This window comes from Bombyx mori, chromosome 10, assembly GCF_030269925.1.
Source record: "Bombyx mori chromosome 10, ASM3026992v2".
In the NCBI taxonomy this organism is placed as follows: Eukaryota; Metazoa; Arthropoda; class Insecta; order Lepidoptera; family Bombycidae; genus Bombyx; species Bombyx mori.
Window position 1 is genome coordinate 5,334,530 of NC_085116.1, and position 17,186 is coordinate 5,351,715.

General features: G+C 45.5%; 1 protein-coding gene across 7 annotated transcripts in view; it reads right to left on the reverse strand.

Annotated features, from left to right (window-relative positions):
- LOC101737218 (syntaxin-1A) overlaps positions 1–17,186 on the reverse strand; it is a 62,192-nt gene that overhangs the window by 21,069 nt on the left and 23,937 nt on the right. For all 7 annotated transcript variants that reach the window (XM_038013148.2, XM_021350754.3, XM_012694020.4 and 4 more), the window contains exon 3: positions 9,184–9,283. In XM_038013148.2, the coding sequence (XP_037869076.1) occupies positions 9,184–9,283 (100 nt within the window). The remainder of the gene's footprint in view (positions 1–9,183; positions 9,284–17,186) is intronic.

A 17,186-nucleotide genomic window follows, 5' to 3' on the forward strand; every position in this document is an offset into this window, starting at 1 on the left:
CTGTGTCGCAGGAGGTGTCCCGTGAGATCGCCTGCCCATTTAATACAAAAAAAAGATACAGGTAGATTTATATTCAAATATGAATGAGCCCAACTTTCACAACGCTTTTAATATTTTTCGAGTTTCTTTTTGTTTTCCTTAAATCCACATTGTTCTCGTTTAACTTTTATTTAACCCTTCGAAAAATATATCTAACTTGAATAAAATATTTTGAGAACTTCTCTTGGGAGCTTTTTTTTTTTTTTTTTTTTTTTTTTTTTTTTTTTTTTTTTTTTTTTTTTTTTTTTTTTTCCACAGGAGAAAATCGCCGGATCCCCACCCGCGCGGCAGGTGGGGTATGTGGGAGTTGAACCTCACTAAAAACTCCTGCCGCTCACAACCGGCGCCCTACCTCGGACCGGGCCGGAGCCCAGTCGGGGCTATTGAAACGGCGGGACAGGGTTGACGCAGAGCACATTACATCCATCCCACCGTCCCACGGACGCCGGACCGGTGGCCGCCAGCGAAACGACCACCGGTTCCCTCGTTCAGCGGGCCGAGAGCCCGCTTTGATGGCGCCGCGTTACACCTTCCCCCAGAGCGGTCGGGGGAACGCGGTCTACCATCACCCGGCTTCCTATTGCGGGTGAGCGTGCAGAGCACGCCACCCCTCGTCTGGGTCCCTCCCCGCACAAAACGGGTGGGACCCCTAGCTCTTAGGGGGCCAGGTCACGGATACGACCCCGGTCCCGACCCCCTGCTCGGCGGCGGCGGGTTTCTGCGTAGTGAGGAGAGCTTTCCCTCAATCGCCCCGCCGCCTCCTTCTGCGAGATGGTGCACTCGCAGAAGTCGAGCATAGCCTTCCATGACTCATCGCTGCCAAGCATCGACGCCACGACGCCAGGCAGCGACAAGTCAGGTCCTATCTTTGCGACCAGGACACGGCGCTGCACCTCCCAAGCGGGGCAGACAGCGAGCGTATGCTCCGCCGTGTCCAGGTCGTGTCCACAATGGTGACACCTCGTCGTCGGCTCAGCCCCTATCCGGCGCAGGTACTTCCCGAAGCATCCGTGCCCGGTCAGCACCTGCACCAGACGAAAGGTGAGACGTCCCTCGCCACGATTCACCCAGTCATCAAAGACCGGGTAAACCGCCTCGACGGTCCGTAGCCCCCACGTGGGGTTGGCCAATCGCCTCGACCACGACTCGAGCACGGACCGCCGAGAATGGGCCTTCCGCGCCCGCAGCTCACTCTCGGGGACACGCGCCACGCCCCGAGCACGAAGCTCGCTGCGCCACCGATAGTCGGCAGCGAGCGACTCCGCCTCCAGCTCCCATGGCGGCGTCCCCGCCAAAACACACGCCGCCTCGAAGGAGACGGTGCGATATCCGCGGATGACCCTGATGGCAACGGTGCGCTGCGGCCGGCGCAGGAACCGAGCCATAGTGGCCCGGTTGCGCGGCTCAGCCCACACAGGTGCACCGTACAGGGCCATCGATCGCACCACCCCCGCGTAGAGACGGCGCACAACCTGATCCGGTCCCCCAATATTCGGGAGCAGCCGGCTCAAAGAACCGGCCGTCCCCATCAATCGGGGGACCAGCTCCGCAAAGTGAGCACGAAAGGCCCACCGGCTGTCCAACACGAGGCCGAGGTACTTCAACTGCACCCCGACCCCTATCCGGACGCCTCCAACCACGATGTGGGTGTCAACGGGTGGCGCCCTCCGCGGCCCGTGAAACCACAGAGCCTCGGATTTATTGAGCGCCACGTCGAGACCCAGCCTCCTTATCCTTCCGACGACGAGGGCCACTCCCGCTGTGGCGAGACGGGCAGACTCCCTAAAATCATCCCCCCCGGGCCACGACCAACGTGTCGTCCGCGTAACAAATAACGCGGAGGCCCGGGAGGAGGGCGCCCCTCAGCACCCAGTCGTACCCGATATTCCACAAGAGGGGGCCGAGAACCGACCCCTGCGGAACACCACGCACGACCGGAAAGCGATGAAGGGTCCCACCGTACCCGGTACATACGACCGACCTGGCCCCCAAATAGGACCCAACCAGCCGGCGGAGGTAGAGGGGCACTCCATGCCTCTCCAGTGCCCCCCCTATCACGGTCCAGAGCAGAGTGTTAAATGCGTTGGCGATGTCAAGAGACACCGCCAGCGCCACCCCACCCCGAGAGACGGCCTCGTCCGAGAGGGACCGCACGCGAAGAATTGCATCCACGGTCGAACGGCCCTCCCGGAAGCCGTACTGCTCCGCCGACAGGTCAGGCCCCACCCCGACCAGGTGCCGAACGATGCGGGCAGCCAGAATACGTTCCAGCAATTTTCCCGCCTCGTCCAGCAGCACGATAGGACGATATCCGGCGGCTGTATCCACCGGGCGCCCCTCCTTCCTCAACAACACAAGTCTACCCGTCCGCCAGAGCGACGGAAACCGTCCCGACTCCAAGCAGCCATTATATAGCTCAAGGAGCCGGTCCCCCAGGGCACCGAGGGCCAAGGCCAATACCCGGCCGTGGACTCCGTCCGGGCCGGGGGCCGTGTCTTTCGCAGTCATCTTGACAACGGCCACCCGGAGCTCTGCCTCCGTAATACGGGGCACCTCAGCAGGAGCTTGGCCGTCGACGGTGTCAGACGGCCCGCCCATAGCGGGAGGGACAAAACCCTCCCGCTCCTGCGGGAACAACGCCGAAACGATGTCCCGCAGCTGCTGGGGCTGGAGACGCTCAGTCATAGAGGGGGCCCACGGGCGCAACTTGCCGCGTACCAATTTGTATGGGCTCCCCCACGGATCCGCTTCGAGCGCCTCCAAGAGTCTCTCCATGTTCTGCTCCTTGGCCCGCCTGATGGCCAGCCGCAGGGCGTCCTTCGCAGCGCGATATTCGCGGTGCAGCCGAGCTTCCTCCTCCGCGAACGCGACGGGCTCGTCGCGCCGCAGGCGGCGGCGACGGCGGTGTCTAGTGCACCGGCGGCTCGCCCGAATGGAGACCGCACGCAGTCTTGCAATTTCGGGCGACCACCAGGGCGACTGTCGCCGTCCAGAGTGCCGAGAGCCGACCCGGGGCATCGAGGCATCACATATGCGGTGCATCGCGCCCCGGAACCATTCGGCCTCGGTTTCCACATCGACAGGTTGTGGACGCTTGGGCGCCCACGCCGCCACCATAGAGGCCTCCACCAGGAGCTCCCTGTTCAGGAGCTTCAGTGCCCACCTAGGGAATGACCGGGATGCACTCTGCGGGGGGTCAACCCCGCGGGCACCTGCAGCCGGCGTCGGCGCAGGGGCAGAAAGATCGTACCGGATATACCGGTGATCGGACAACGATTCCGCCCCCACCACCACTCTCCAGCCGAGGATGCGCCGTGCGACGGGCGAGCTCGCGAACGTCAAGTCCACGATAGACTCGCCCGTCCACCGCACGCAAGTCGCGATCGAGCCCCTATTAACGATACAGAGACCGACCGCGACCGCCCACTCCTCCAGCAGCCTACCACGAGCGTCCGTGAATGGGGAACCCCAAGCGACAGACTTCGCATTGAAGTCCCCCGCCAGTATCACTGAACGGGGAGCGAGGTGACGAGCGATCACCTCTAGCCCGTCCAGGAACCGCTCGAACTCGACGGTAGGCCGATTCGGAGAAAAGTACACCCCGATCACGACGATATTTTCTAACTGTACCGCGACGATCCCGGGGCCCCTGGTCACCATCGCCAGGGGGGGGACCATCGCGGTTCTTCTGATATGTATGGCCGCCAAGCCATCAACGTCCCCAAACCAACAGTCATCCGCTGGGGGAACGAAGTATGGCTCGGCGACCACAGCCACGTCAATTGACCACTCCGCCATGGTCTGGAGCAACATGTCCTGAGCCCCAGCGGAGTGGTTCAAGTTTCCCTGCAGGAAGCGATAGGTGTGATCCATTAAGGCTGAACCACATCCATCGCTCCCTCCCCTACTCCATTGCCCCCGCTATCGGGCGCGAACGCCTCAGCGGGGGACAAAGTGCCGGCCGGTGCTCCCCCGGCCAACCGCTTCTTTTGACGCCGCTTAGCTTGGCGGCGCCGATTTCGTTCTGCATTCTTGCTGGCCGGAGGGCAGGCCTTGCCCCCGGCCCGGTGGTCAGCCTTGCGCCCGGCTGCCGCACATAATAAGCAATGCGGCGCAGCCGAGCACACGGCCGCCTTGTGTCCAGGCTGACCACAGCGAAAGCACAATCCGCTGCGGTCAACCGTACTCGCGCATTTAGCGAGGCAGTGCCCAGTGCTGAAGCATCTGAGGCACCGCCAGGCGCGTGGTTCGAGAAGGCGCACGCGGGCCGCTATCCATCCCACGCGCAACCTGCCCGGTTCCCCCGACGGTCTACCGGGCGGAGGAGCAGCCAAGGAGGTGGCCGCCTCTACCGGGCAACGCACCCAAACAGAGCCAGCCCCGGTATAACCGAGGCGCAGCTCGCCTACAGTTATATTCTCCAGGGCGCAGTTGCCCCGGGCGGCAATAGCCGCCGCCACCTCATCCTTAGTGGTGCAGTCGTCCAGGCCGGTCACTCTCAATTCAGCCATTTTGACCGGCCTGTGCACTCGAACCTCTTCCTCAGGCAGAACCGTACGGAGCTTCGCCGCCAGACGCTCCGCGATGCCGGAACTATCGGCACCGGGACACTCTAGCAGCTTGGCCCCATTGGCCGTCAGCCTACAGCGGAGGCCCTCCCCCGCCCCGATCTCGTCCAGATCAATAGCCGCGCGCGCCCGGGAGACTACATCTCCGTATGACACGCCCTTGGCCTCGGCGGCCGGCAGCAGCGTTAAGACCACTGCCGCCGACCGCGGCGCGCGCGACGACTTCTTCTTCATCTTCTTTTTCTTGGCGGCCACAGGCGCTCGACCCTGTTGGGGAGCAGCCTGAGACGCCGCAGTGGCCGGTGCTCCACCCACTTGGGGAGCTGTCGGTACGGCCCTCTTGGCACCCCGCCGGGCCACCACATTCCACCCCTCGTCCATGTTAGACGGGGGCGGGGGCAGCGGACGGGGTTGAGGCGCTTGCGATGTGCACTTCGCGTTAGCGCCGCCCCCCCGCTTGGCTCTGTCTCGCCCCGGGCCCGCCCTAGTGGCTGGAGCCTGTACGGGGGTGGAGCGGGTCACTGCAGCACCCGACACCGCGGCATGTGTAGACGCAGGCCGTTCAGCGTCACTAGCGACAATACGTTTCGCTTCGAGTGCCGCCAGCCCGCCACCCAGCCTTTCCATTACAGCCTGGACGGTGCGATCGATAATCTCGTCCAGGCTGTAGCAATTCGGTTCCGGCAGGCCCACGATCCGTGGCCCCGCGGATCCCTGCTGCCGCTCGACGGCCGTCGCCTCCCTAGACCGCGGCGACGGGAGACGCGAACGCCGCTGTACCGCGCGCGATGGTGGCAGCACGGGCCACGGGTCGCCAGCCGCCGCTGAGGGACAGGGACCCCGAGGGACCCCGGAGACCAGCGGCGACACCGCCGGCACAGATGCCGGAGGAGTCCGCGACCCAGCGGCACGCGGCAACGCGGGCGACGACCTCGTCGCGGCTACCCGCTTGGTAGCAGCAACCTTGCCATCGGGCCGCTGCTGCGCCTGTAGCTGTGCTCGGAGCCTCAAATTCTCCGCCATCAGCTGCACCACCTGGTCATTGGCGGAAGCAACCGAAGGCAGAACCTTCGAGACTCGCGAGACGACTTCCCGCAGCCTGCGGCCAGCAGCTTTGGTTTTGGCACTGGTCGCCGCATACGACTTGACGGTCTTCATGGCCCTGCCTATGACCAAGGCAGGGTCTCTTGGGAGCTTAGCCGCAGTTTAGTATTAAATTAGGCCAAAGTAACTCGGACCAAACTAGATTACTTTTATAACGTATAAAGTTTTCATTTGCCTTCCGAGTGATAGGAAATTTCATTTTGCATTTATTTTTGGGCTTCAATACGAGGAGGTGTTATCGGTGCACGTTCTACATTCAAAAACGTCAATAAATTCTCTTCTTTTCAATATGAATAAATCATTGAAGGGGCGCACGTATTGCAACGTTGAAAAATAAAATTGAAGACATATTGAGGTTTTGTACGTAGAACTTTTAGGATTTCCCGTGAAATTAACACAATGTTCTGTATATATAGTTGTACTGAAAACACTTTCCCAGCGGTGTTGTTTCAAACTTGGGTCCCCGAAGTCCTATTTCAGCTGTAGTGCTCATATTATGAACAGAGTTAACATAACCTGGTTCGCCGACTATTTATATGTTTAAATTTCGTCTTCCATTCAACGTTACCCATTTTCATTCAATTGTGAACAAGCACACACCTGTGCGCTGAATAAAATTTGTATCTACAAGAAGTTTTGTAAAATTCAATTAAAAACCACCAAAGTTTCGTGAAAATGAGTTGGTAATATCTAGAACACAGCTATTTTCCTGCGACACTTCACAAGCATTCTTGCAAGCTCACGTACACATTTTCAATCGAGCGAGCTTTCACAAAAGAGGTCTTTACAGCCAACACAAACTTCGTGAATAAAATCAGTTTTATTTTAAGGAAATATTCTCTGAAAATGTCGCCCTTTCGGTCGCTTGCCGTCGAGCGGAAAATGATCTTTTTAAAAACGTAAAAGAGTGACAAAGTTTTTTCAATTTCTTGATGTATGTTAAAGTTGTTATCCTAACTGTAATATAACTTGTCTGAAAAATTCCATTCTTCAGTATTTTATTGAGAAAGTGTAGATTATGGTATCGCTGGGCATTTCTTAAAATTCTATTCTATTTAAACGACGACTTTTTTTTAATTAAAAGCATGCCTAGACTGTCGTTTCCGCACTCGCATTTTATTAATAATTAAAAAATAACCAAACAGGTTATTTTATTTCCTTCCAAGAACATTAAATTTTGTAAAGTACATTAATCCAAATTTAAAAAAAATCCTTCATACAAATTTTAAAGTTACTGTTTTATTTTCTTTTGTTCGTATTTTGAATCGACAAGAAAGAACATGCTAGAATACAGGCATAAGATATTAAGTAGATTTTCTGATTACTGATGTTAGGGCGTCTCGTGAACTCGCACTGATAGATACAACCAGTCTGTCTGTTTTTGGCGCGAAACAGTAATTAATATATTAAGATTTGAAGGGTCGGACAGTCCTTATACTATTAAATTGAGAATTGACCCCATGGCAAAGTGGGTGTCGGCAATAATTTTACGATTTTTATGGCCATGAGCTCTTTCACCCACCCACTTCTGAAATAAAGTGACAATTATCAAACAAAAAGTTCTTATGTTCTTCTAAACGAACACGTACATCCAACGTATTAGGATGTAGATATAAAGTTTTTTTTTAATGCTTAGATGCGTGGACGAGCTCACAGCCCACCTGGTGTTAAGTGGTTACTGGAGCCCTTAGACATATATAACGTATATGCGCCACCCACCTTGAGATATAAGTTCTAAGGTCTCAGTATAGTCACAACGACTGCCCCGCTCTTCAAACCGAAACGCATTACTGCTTCACGGCAGAAATAGGCAGGGTGGTGGTACCTACCCGCGCGGACTCACATAGGTTCTGCCACCAGTAACCGTAAAGTTGAAACAAATATATTCCAAATTCCTGTAAAGCAACCACGGATTCAAAAAACCTTTCGTAGGAATCGTGTTTGATAACGTAAAGCTTTATCACGAATCTCTTCGATATTAATGACTGAACCGATGGGTTATCCGAAGCTATTTAGGCTGGGTCAATGGCCAATCTCGACCATTCGTGGCGATCTTGCCGAGTTCATTGCCGTCGACTCTCGACCATTAAGCCATCTCTATCCTTCCAATTAATTAATTATGCATATTATGTATATTTAATTACATACTTTCGTTGCGTGTGGGATGAATTTTATCTAATCTAGTTGCTAAAAGAAATGTTTGTCACGAGGGGCTTTTGACTGCCTATGACATTCCAGCTTCCAAATAGACCGTTCTCAATTCACTTTTCATTTATTTGAAGGTTGATGTAATCGAAATATTTTTAAGTATGTCCCATAAAAATGTAAACAATATTTTCATTTTCATTTCTGAATGGCGCAAACTCAGAATAATACAATGGATTGTATTAGTTATCACTATCGACTGTTTAAACGTTGATAAGATTGAAACAATGACTAAATTACCGAGTAGATTAAATTTTAATTTAAGTACTGAAAGCTTATACGTAAAGTAATATAAGCATAAAAGTAATATATTTCTTAAAACTAATAAAAACTGTTAGCTAGGGCGATTTAATTGTAATGATCTCTATTTAAAATCTGCTAGAAACAAGATCAACTTCATTAAATAGCACAAAAAGTCTGTTGTCATCGCGACAAACTAAAAACTAATAATCCAGTACATTTATTTTTGTTTTGTTTGTACTAAATAATTGTCGATATTATTATTATTTTATTGAAAACTTCAATATATTATAGTACAACATAAACTTAGGTCGATACGGCAAATATCGAGAACTTTATAACGTTCAGAACGATAATTAAATTTCATTTTAACTTTCACAAAATCCCTTTAAAGTTTAAAAATCCACTTATAAAATAAATCGGCGAAAATATTTTCTACAAAATTAGATTGAAATATTATTATCTCACAAAGAACCTCGTGTACGTCAGACGAAGAAAGTTTCAGCGCGTTAAAGTCAAGTAAATGCCGTCAACTTCGCCCTTCCGCCCACCGGTGTCTACTGTGTGGGTTATTTTGCGAGCTTTGCTACCCACGTTAACATAAACACCCGTGCTAATAAATTAACGGCACTCTACGTTATTTTTAGCACGAATTCAATATTGTAATTGATCACGTTTTATCATCCAAATATAGAAGAGAGCAATCGATTTTTGATCCGCCTCGATTCCCGCACGTACCAGCCGAGTGCCATTCTACATAAATTACTGATTTTGCATTGTGTAGCGGGTTTAGAAAGAGTTAGACTATGATATATACAAAATTTTAACAAAAACCAACCACGACATATATTTACATATGGTACGGTAAATAAAATAATTGTGTTATTTTAATTTGAACCTTAATTCCATCAAGCTAAATTAATTCCCTTGTGTGGGTATTTTTGGAGAAAACATTCAATTATGAGGGTTCAAATTGCCTTGTCGTGTCTTTATTATTCAGAATTCAGTCTATTTTTCGTTTACTTACTTTCATCTGACTGTGGCGCTGATAAGATGGCACTGTGCTTTTTCTTCACTTCTTCGACGTTCGCCTGAATCTTGTCTATCATCTCTCGTATTTCTTCAACCTATAAAAGATAAAAAAAAGAATGAAACCGTTCACGCATTACAAATTCACGTGAGAAACTAATGAATGAATCTTCTAATAAAAGTTCTGACCCGATCTCGACGAGTACACCTAACGCTAACCCGCAGACTATATCTAGCTCATTAATAATTCTGCCGCTCCCAGAACATTGGATATCTTTTGTTCTCAATGTTAATTACTCATGAATGGATTTATTTCGTTGCAGTGTGCCGGTTGTTTCTAAATCGGTGTTGGTTTAAAGAGGTTGAGTTTGTGTTGCACGAAGGCAGTTCTGGCTTCCGGCCAAGATCTCTCATCCTGACCTAGCCTACTAATCGCATTTAAAAAAAAAACTACGTACGTGAATATAATTTTAGGGCTAAATAATGATATGGGCGGCATTTACCACCAGTTTATTGATGATAGCACGGGGGATGCGCGATATCTCGGCCATCAGTCTCTTTCGAAGCGTGGTGCCAAGATAGGCGATCAAACTTATTATGTCTGAAGTGGAAAACTCTCTGGGGCGGGTCTCCAAGTGGGTTGAACTGAATTCTGTTCAGTTCAACCCATTGAAGACACAGGTTTGCGCGTTCACGGCGAAGAAGGACCCTTTTGTCATTCCCGTTCCCGCGAATCGCTTGCAACCTCTGGATCTACGAAGGGACTTCGGTTCTTTCTGTGTTTTGTACCGTATGTCCCATGGAAAATGATCTGAAGAGTTATTCGGGATGATCTCCTCATCTCCTTTTTATCATCACACCTCCCGCTATTGGAGCAGAGTTCATCCATATTATCTGGAACCGCTGCAATGAACGTCAGTGCGTTTCCAAAGATCTTTTCTGCCACGTCCCATTCGACTTTGGAATGAACTTCCCTCTACAGTGTTTCCCGAGCGCTAAGACATGTCCTTCTTCAAACGAGGCTTGCGGAGAGTACTTAATGGTAGGCAGCGGCTTGGCTCTACCCCTAAGCATTGCTGACGTTCATGAGCGACGGTAACCACCTACCATCCGTGGGCCGTATGCTCGTGGCCTACAAAGTCAAAAAAATACTCAAAATTCAAAAAAATTTAAAATTCAAAATCATTTATTTCAACTTAGATGTCAGTATAACACACTTGTTGAATGTCAAAATATAAATAACAATGTTAACTCTACCACTTTTTGGTAATCAATTTTATAAAGCAATTCACGTACTTATTCTATTGCAAAAGTAATGCCAGTGAGATAGTCAAACTTATAAATTACATTTTCAAACTTTCGGGGAGAAGGATTGATAGATGATTAATGTCATATCACTAGGAAAACGCGGAGAAGGGAAGTTCACTTGCGTGTTTGAAGAAACGGGGGAAAAATGACCGCTGTCAACGTCCAAGTAATAAGAAAATACTTCGCTACACATTTGAAGGATGGTAATAACTTTATTAATAACTTTGATATCAATTATGTGAAGCATATTTCCAACGTCATGTCTTACCACTCCATAATTAATAAATTTAGTGACGTCACGTGTTTGGAGCTTATTTCCGCATTTAAGTTTACGTTCAATGCGAAACAGATTGCTTAAATGCAAAATTTTGCTAGCGGAGCTGTCTGTGGTTGAAAGCACCCAGCCCGTGCGACCGCTGATCCCGGGCTCCACCCAAAGTTAAAGCCGGTTTAAAGGATCTCTGGCAGAACTCCAACCGCAGAACAAACGCTGCTCTGTTTCTCTCACATTTAACATTCCAAACCAACACAAAATCGCGATATCGTAAATGAGCACGGCCCATTAAAAAAAATTACGAGTACCTAAATGTTATGTAAATACAGCAATAACTTATTTACTTGAAATCACCTCGTGACGACATCTAAAATGTAATCTAATAAAATAAGTTCATATGAATGTGCTTTTATAAAAGCGTGTACTATGATTTATGTGAAGTGTCGCACAAAGAAAATAATACCCACATTAGTTTTTGCAAGCATAGCGCTTTCAAACTAATTTACTGATAAATATTCCGTAAAGTGTTAGAAAACTATTGAGCATTTGTAGCGCTGGAGCTATATTCTGAAATGCGCATAAAATATGAAATACAATGACATAAGGCGTGAATTTAATACAACAATACCTTACGTAGTTGTACAACAGAAACAGTACGTTAATGTCAAGGATATGATCGTAACAAATTCATGAAACCAGTACAAGCCGACGAATATAGGTCGCTCATAAACCATTCGTATAGCCATCTAGGAATTATGACACGGGAGCAATAAACTATTTAAAGGCGGACAGTAGTCTGCATTACCCGTTACCTAACAAAGCGTATCTATCTATTGGCGAATGTGAAGTTCACGGACGGTAAGCACGAATCGATAGTATACGGTCGCTTTCGGCTCGTGTGACAATTCATGTGACTCACCAATTAATCAGATTACTTCGATAAAGGCTATCGGCCTGCTAGCCGATAAACGGACGGATCGGTTACGAGATTAATACTAGTTAACGTTTCTGAATTAAGTTCAATAACTGACGCCTCTTGTTATTACTATACATCGTTAGCATCACGACCGTGTCCAGTTACTAATGAGAGAGTTCGTCTTCGCTGCGATGACTAAAGTAGCTGATTGTGGCTGAAAATGTGTGAGGCACATCACTACATAGTATAAAACTATATCGCTTTCTCTGTCCCTATATACCCCTATTTATGCTTAAATCTTTAAAACTACGCAACGGATTTTGATGCGGTTTTTTTTAATGGATAGAGTGATTGAAGAGAAACGTATATATGTATAATAACATCCATTAAATAGTGAAGAAATCAATAATAAATTACAGTTTCCGAAGCGAAGCGAGGGCGGGTCGCTAGTTCACTCATAATCTTAATAAATGAATATACCTATTACTTTATAGAACCTATCTCGAGTTTTGGTACATGACTTAATTATCAAATAGTACAAAACCCAAACGTATAATACTTACCAACAAAATGTCAAGCAAATCAATATTACTATTGTCGTAATTAAAGAGACATTGCTTTAGCACTTGTTAAAGTTGCTTCTTGGTACAACGTTACATTAAAGGGTGAATTCGAATATTTAAGGTTAGCAAATGTTTTTCCTTCTTTTTTTTATTGCTTAGATGGATGGACGAGCTCACAGCCCACCTGGTGCTAAGTGGTTACTGGAGCCCATAGACATCTACAACGCAAATGCGTCATCCACCTTGAGATATAAGCTCTAAGGTCTCAGTATAGTTACAACGACTGCCCCACCCTTCAAGCCGAAACGCATTACTGCTTCACGTCAGAAATAGGCAGGGCGGTGGTACCTACCCGTGCGGACTCACAAGACGTCCTACCACCAGTACTTTAGTAATATAAGCAGTATTCGTTTTATGTATTATTTTATATATAATATTACATTCTGTGGCATTTAAAAACGACAATTTCTGCAGCCAAACAATCACAGGGTCTGGTTTGAAGGGCGAGAGTTTTCAAGAGAAAACGAGAGAGAGAGAGAGAGGCAAAGAGTTTTCAAAGAGTAACTTTGAAACACCGATGTCATATCTCAAGGTGGGTCAAGTATCATTATCAGGTGGTCTCCGGTGTTCGTCGCGGTCACGTTTATTGCCTATTGCAATAAAAAATACTATAGAACTCTGCCGCCGTCGAATTTATTTTTGTACTCCAAAAGGAAAATTGTGCTATTTATAACATACGCATAAAAGGAAATACTTGAGGGATAACTTCAAAGAAATTCTAATTTTATCGTCTCAATATTCCCTTTTAAGATATGAATACTTCAGAAATAGCCCAGAATTTGCTTTCTATTAAAGTGTGAATACAGTTAAACTAGAAGATTACATACAAGATTAATTTACGAACAGACAATCCCGCAGATGTGTTTCGCCAATATTCCCTAGAGCTGCAACCCATTTAGATCCGTTGCAACACTTTAGCATATGCAAATTAATTCTGTAAATAATATTGATTTCGAATTTACGGAACAATTTACACAAAAAAATACATGCTCGTATTACCTATACAAGTCCAATAATATCTATTAAACAAAATTCCCCTTTTCAGAAATATACATTTATTTAAAAGTACCTATTGTGTGAAGGTGTGCGATGGAAAATGACAATAGTACACTTGGCCCGCAAGCTACGGAAGTTCCTTGTTACCGGTTCTCAGCATAGTCCAAGGCCCAAGGGTACATAATGTTATCTAAGAGTTCCCCTCGAATACAATATCCATTGTACATTTTATCATAAAACTTATCACAGAGATTAAGCATACATATTTAAAAATCAGATATTTTTTTTAAATTGTATGCTTAATAATTCGAATGCTATGAATCACTACATAGTATAAAACAAAGTCGCTTTCTCTGTCCCGATATCCATATGTATGCGCAAATCTTTAAAACTACGCAACGGATTTTGATGCGGTTTTTTTTAATAGATAGAGTGATTGAAGAGGTCGGTTTATATGTATAATAACATCCATTAAATAGTGGAGAAATCAATGATAAATTACAGTTTCCGAAGCGAAGCGAGGGCGGGTCGCTAGTATTTCTATAAAAATAAGTACGTTTGATTTCATTACACATTTTCCGTACGAGTCACATTCGTTTTGCTTAATACATGCTCATCGTCATATATAAATGTCTGGGCTGATGTCATAGTTTTGAATGACGCAAGCAAATCCCCCGGAGACGACGCGGTCGGCGGTAGTTTACCAGTCTCCACTTCTCGCTGTCAGCCTCCGACGACTGAAACACGTTCAGTACACACACACACACACACACGCACACGCACACGCACACGCACACGCACACGCACACGCACACGCACACGCACACGCACACGCACACGCACACACACACACACACACACACACACACACACGCGCAATAAATAATATCATGTAAATGAATTGCACGATTACGATGAATACGAAGCGCAACCTGAATATTTATGGCTGTCGCGAGCTGAGAGCCGGATTAAATGGAAACGTATGAAAAATTCGAGCAACGAATTGTGAGCAGACGAGATGATGTACCTACGTCGTTTTTCATCATTATTAATGAAAGTTTTTTGTGGTTCTCAATATATTTTTTGTAATGTTACATTTCTACGTTTGTTTTTATAACTGATAATATACGTTTATCGAAGCGTGTTATCTAAATAATCATTTTTTACAATTGGTTCTGTGTTTACAATTTATTTAATAGCTTCGAAATATGAATCATAAATTTATTTCAAAAATGTTGCATTAATTGATAAGGTCATCGGTAAATTAAAATCTTTGAAGTTTACCTACTATTATGATTAGGACTATTTAAATCAATTTGTTTCCCTTTCAACGAATGAATTAATTTGGCAATAAGATAGTCCTTCGTCAAATCAACCACTAATTACCAGTCCGAAGCAGTTCGCATCGTGTTCTAATAATGAATGAGGTTCCCATAATTTCCGCAAAGCTATTACATGATGATTGACTGCATTGTTAACAGGGTTTTACTGGTGGTAGGACCTCTCGTGAGTCCGCACGGGTAGGTACCACCATCCTGCCTATTTCTGCCGTGAAACAGTAATGCGTTTCGGTTTGAAGGGTGGGGCAGCCGTTGTAACTATACTTGAGACCTTAGAACTTATATCTCAAGGTGGGTGGCGCATTTGCGTGATGTCTATGGGCTCCAGTAACCACTTAACACCAGGTGGGTTGTGAGCTCGTCCACCCATCTTAGCAATAAAAAAAAAGGGTCAAAGATCGATCTTTGTTAATGTAAAATATACGGGTAGGAGACTTTCATTTATATAAAATTGTAATTATATGAGTCAAGTACATATAAAATATGTACGATTTACATAACATCGCGGGTTTCCTTTGAGTGGTAAACAGATTCTTTTGAAAGTACACACAAGAGATTGATTTTTTAAATCATTCATTCCATTAACGTTCGTAGGGATGGAAATGTTTATTTTAAACATTGATCTACCTTCATCATGATATAAATTTCATTCAATTTGTACAAGTGTTTATCGAATCGATTCCTATTTCATCGACATTATTCCAAAATTGCCTGAGCTGAAACTACACAATTCGATGAATAAATATCAATCAATCATTCGGTTTATGAATATAATATTACGTTTCAGGGGGTATGACTCGCAGTGGCCGGTCACCGTGGATCAAGTATAGATTAACTTGGATCGTCTAAGCGAAATGGAAAATGTAGACACGAGCTTCGCGCTTACCGCATACATTTCAATTTGAATATCGCTTTATTGTGTGTCTAGGGTCTACCTTTCCTTTATAAATTTGCACCTTAAATAGAAACTTTTAAAGAGCCCTTCAAGGATTTTTTCCAGGATCCCTTTTCTAGGATTTTGTATTCAAGAGACTTCTGACCTTTTGTTTTATTATATTTAGAACGTCTTTCAGTACACATTTTTTGTAAGACAAAGTACAAGGCGTACATCTGTACAAAGGCGCAATCAAACAACAGAAGAATGGTACATAGAAAGTAAGTACCAAAGTTTGTTATATAGTACTTAATTTAAAACTTTCGCCCATATTTCCAGTTTGCTTTAGCGAAGTTAGCGACAAAGTTCCACTTTTTCTGAAGAATTTTGTTTCATTTCTGTTATACACTTTTAACAACCAACAAGTTTTATTCATAATTAAAAGATGTTTCCTCTTACATCATATAAATGAAGAAAAAACACGAAAATTACCTTTAAAATAGGTATTTAACTGTTCTATTAATACCTAAAATATGGTCTCAAAAACTAGTATTTGATGTGTGAGATTAATATAAAAAAAATAATGGTAGAAAATAAAAGAATAATCGTTCTTTTACTAGACAACTACCAAATGAACTGTTCTATTAGTATAATTATATTGTACTAGTTTCATACTAGTACCAGTGCTGTACCAGATAAAACATAACAGCGGACAATATGGACGTTGCAAACAGTGAAAACTTTGTGCAACTACATATATAGAGGTAGATTGAAAAACTCGTACATTCTAACGATGACGTTCGCTTTGTTTTCAACATTACAAAGATTACTTTTTCCTTTAAAGGCTTTTTTTCCGTGTCAACATCGTAACAAAGATTTTACGATTGCAATGTAAAATAAAAATCTCCTCGAAAACTTGGTCCGATTTAATCCGCTGAACTGGAGCCAAATCTGGCGATAAATCTCTGTTAAGGGAAAATAGGTCGGATCTAACATTTTTATGGCTATATGTTAAATGAAAAATGTTACTAGAAAATATGCGATCCTGTTTAATTTAAAACTAAAGTATCAATTCAAGTATGTAGCTGCTAAGGCTGAGATAGCACTCTGTGTAACGATCACTTATCAGATAACACTCAACAGTCACAAAAGCTTGATTCTATATATTTTCTTACGATGAAAGAATTTCAAGCAGGATCAGAAATATTTACAATTTCTCTGATAGACGAGTGACAATCGAAGATCTGGCATCAGTTGAAAATAACTATAAGCCGACGTCACAGAATGCATGGCAACTATAAACGAGCCGGATAGCAACAGCAAAATAATCCCTCTGCGGAACTGAATAGTGGTTAAAATGCAAACGAAGTAGGTGAGATAAAGTGGTCAACAAAAATGCAGAAACGCCTTTAGTAAGCCTATAATCGATTGGTGGGCTAATGTCTGAACTAAACTTTTTAGCGTACATTCCACAGGATGATCAATATAAGCGATAAACTCCCAGTCTTGATCACAATCATTGGGAGTTATATAATAATCCGGACTAACGAAAGAGTGTACCAGTGTTGCGGAGGCACATGCACGGGGCAAGCTAAGCTTTACACCTGATCCAGTCTCCAGATACTGTGCAAAGGAGGAAATGCGACTACTGGACCATAGAAATTAAAATA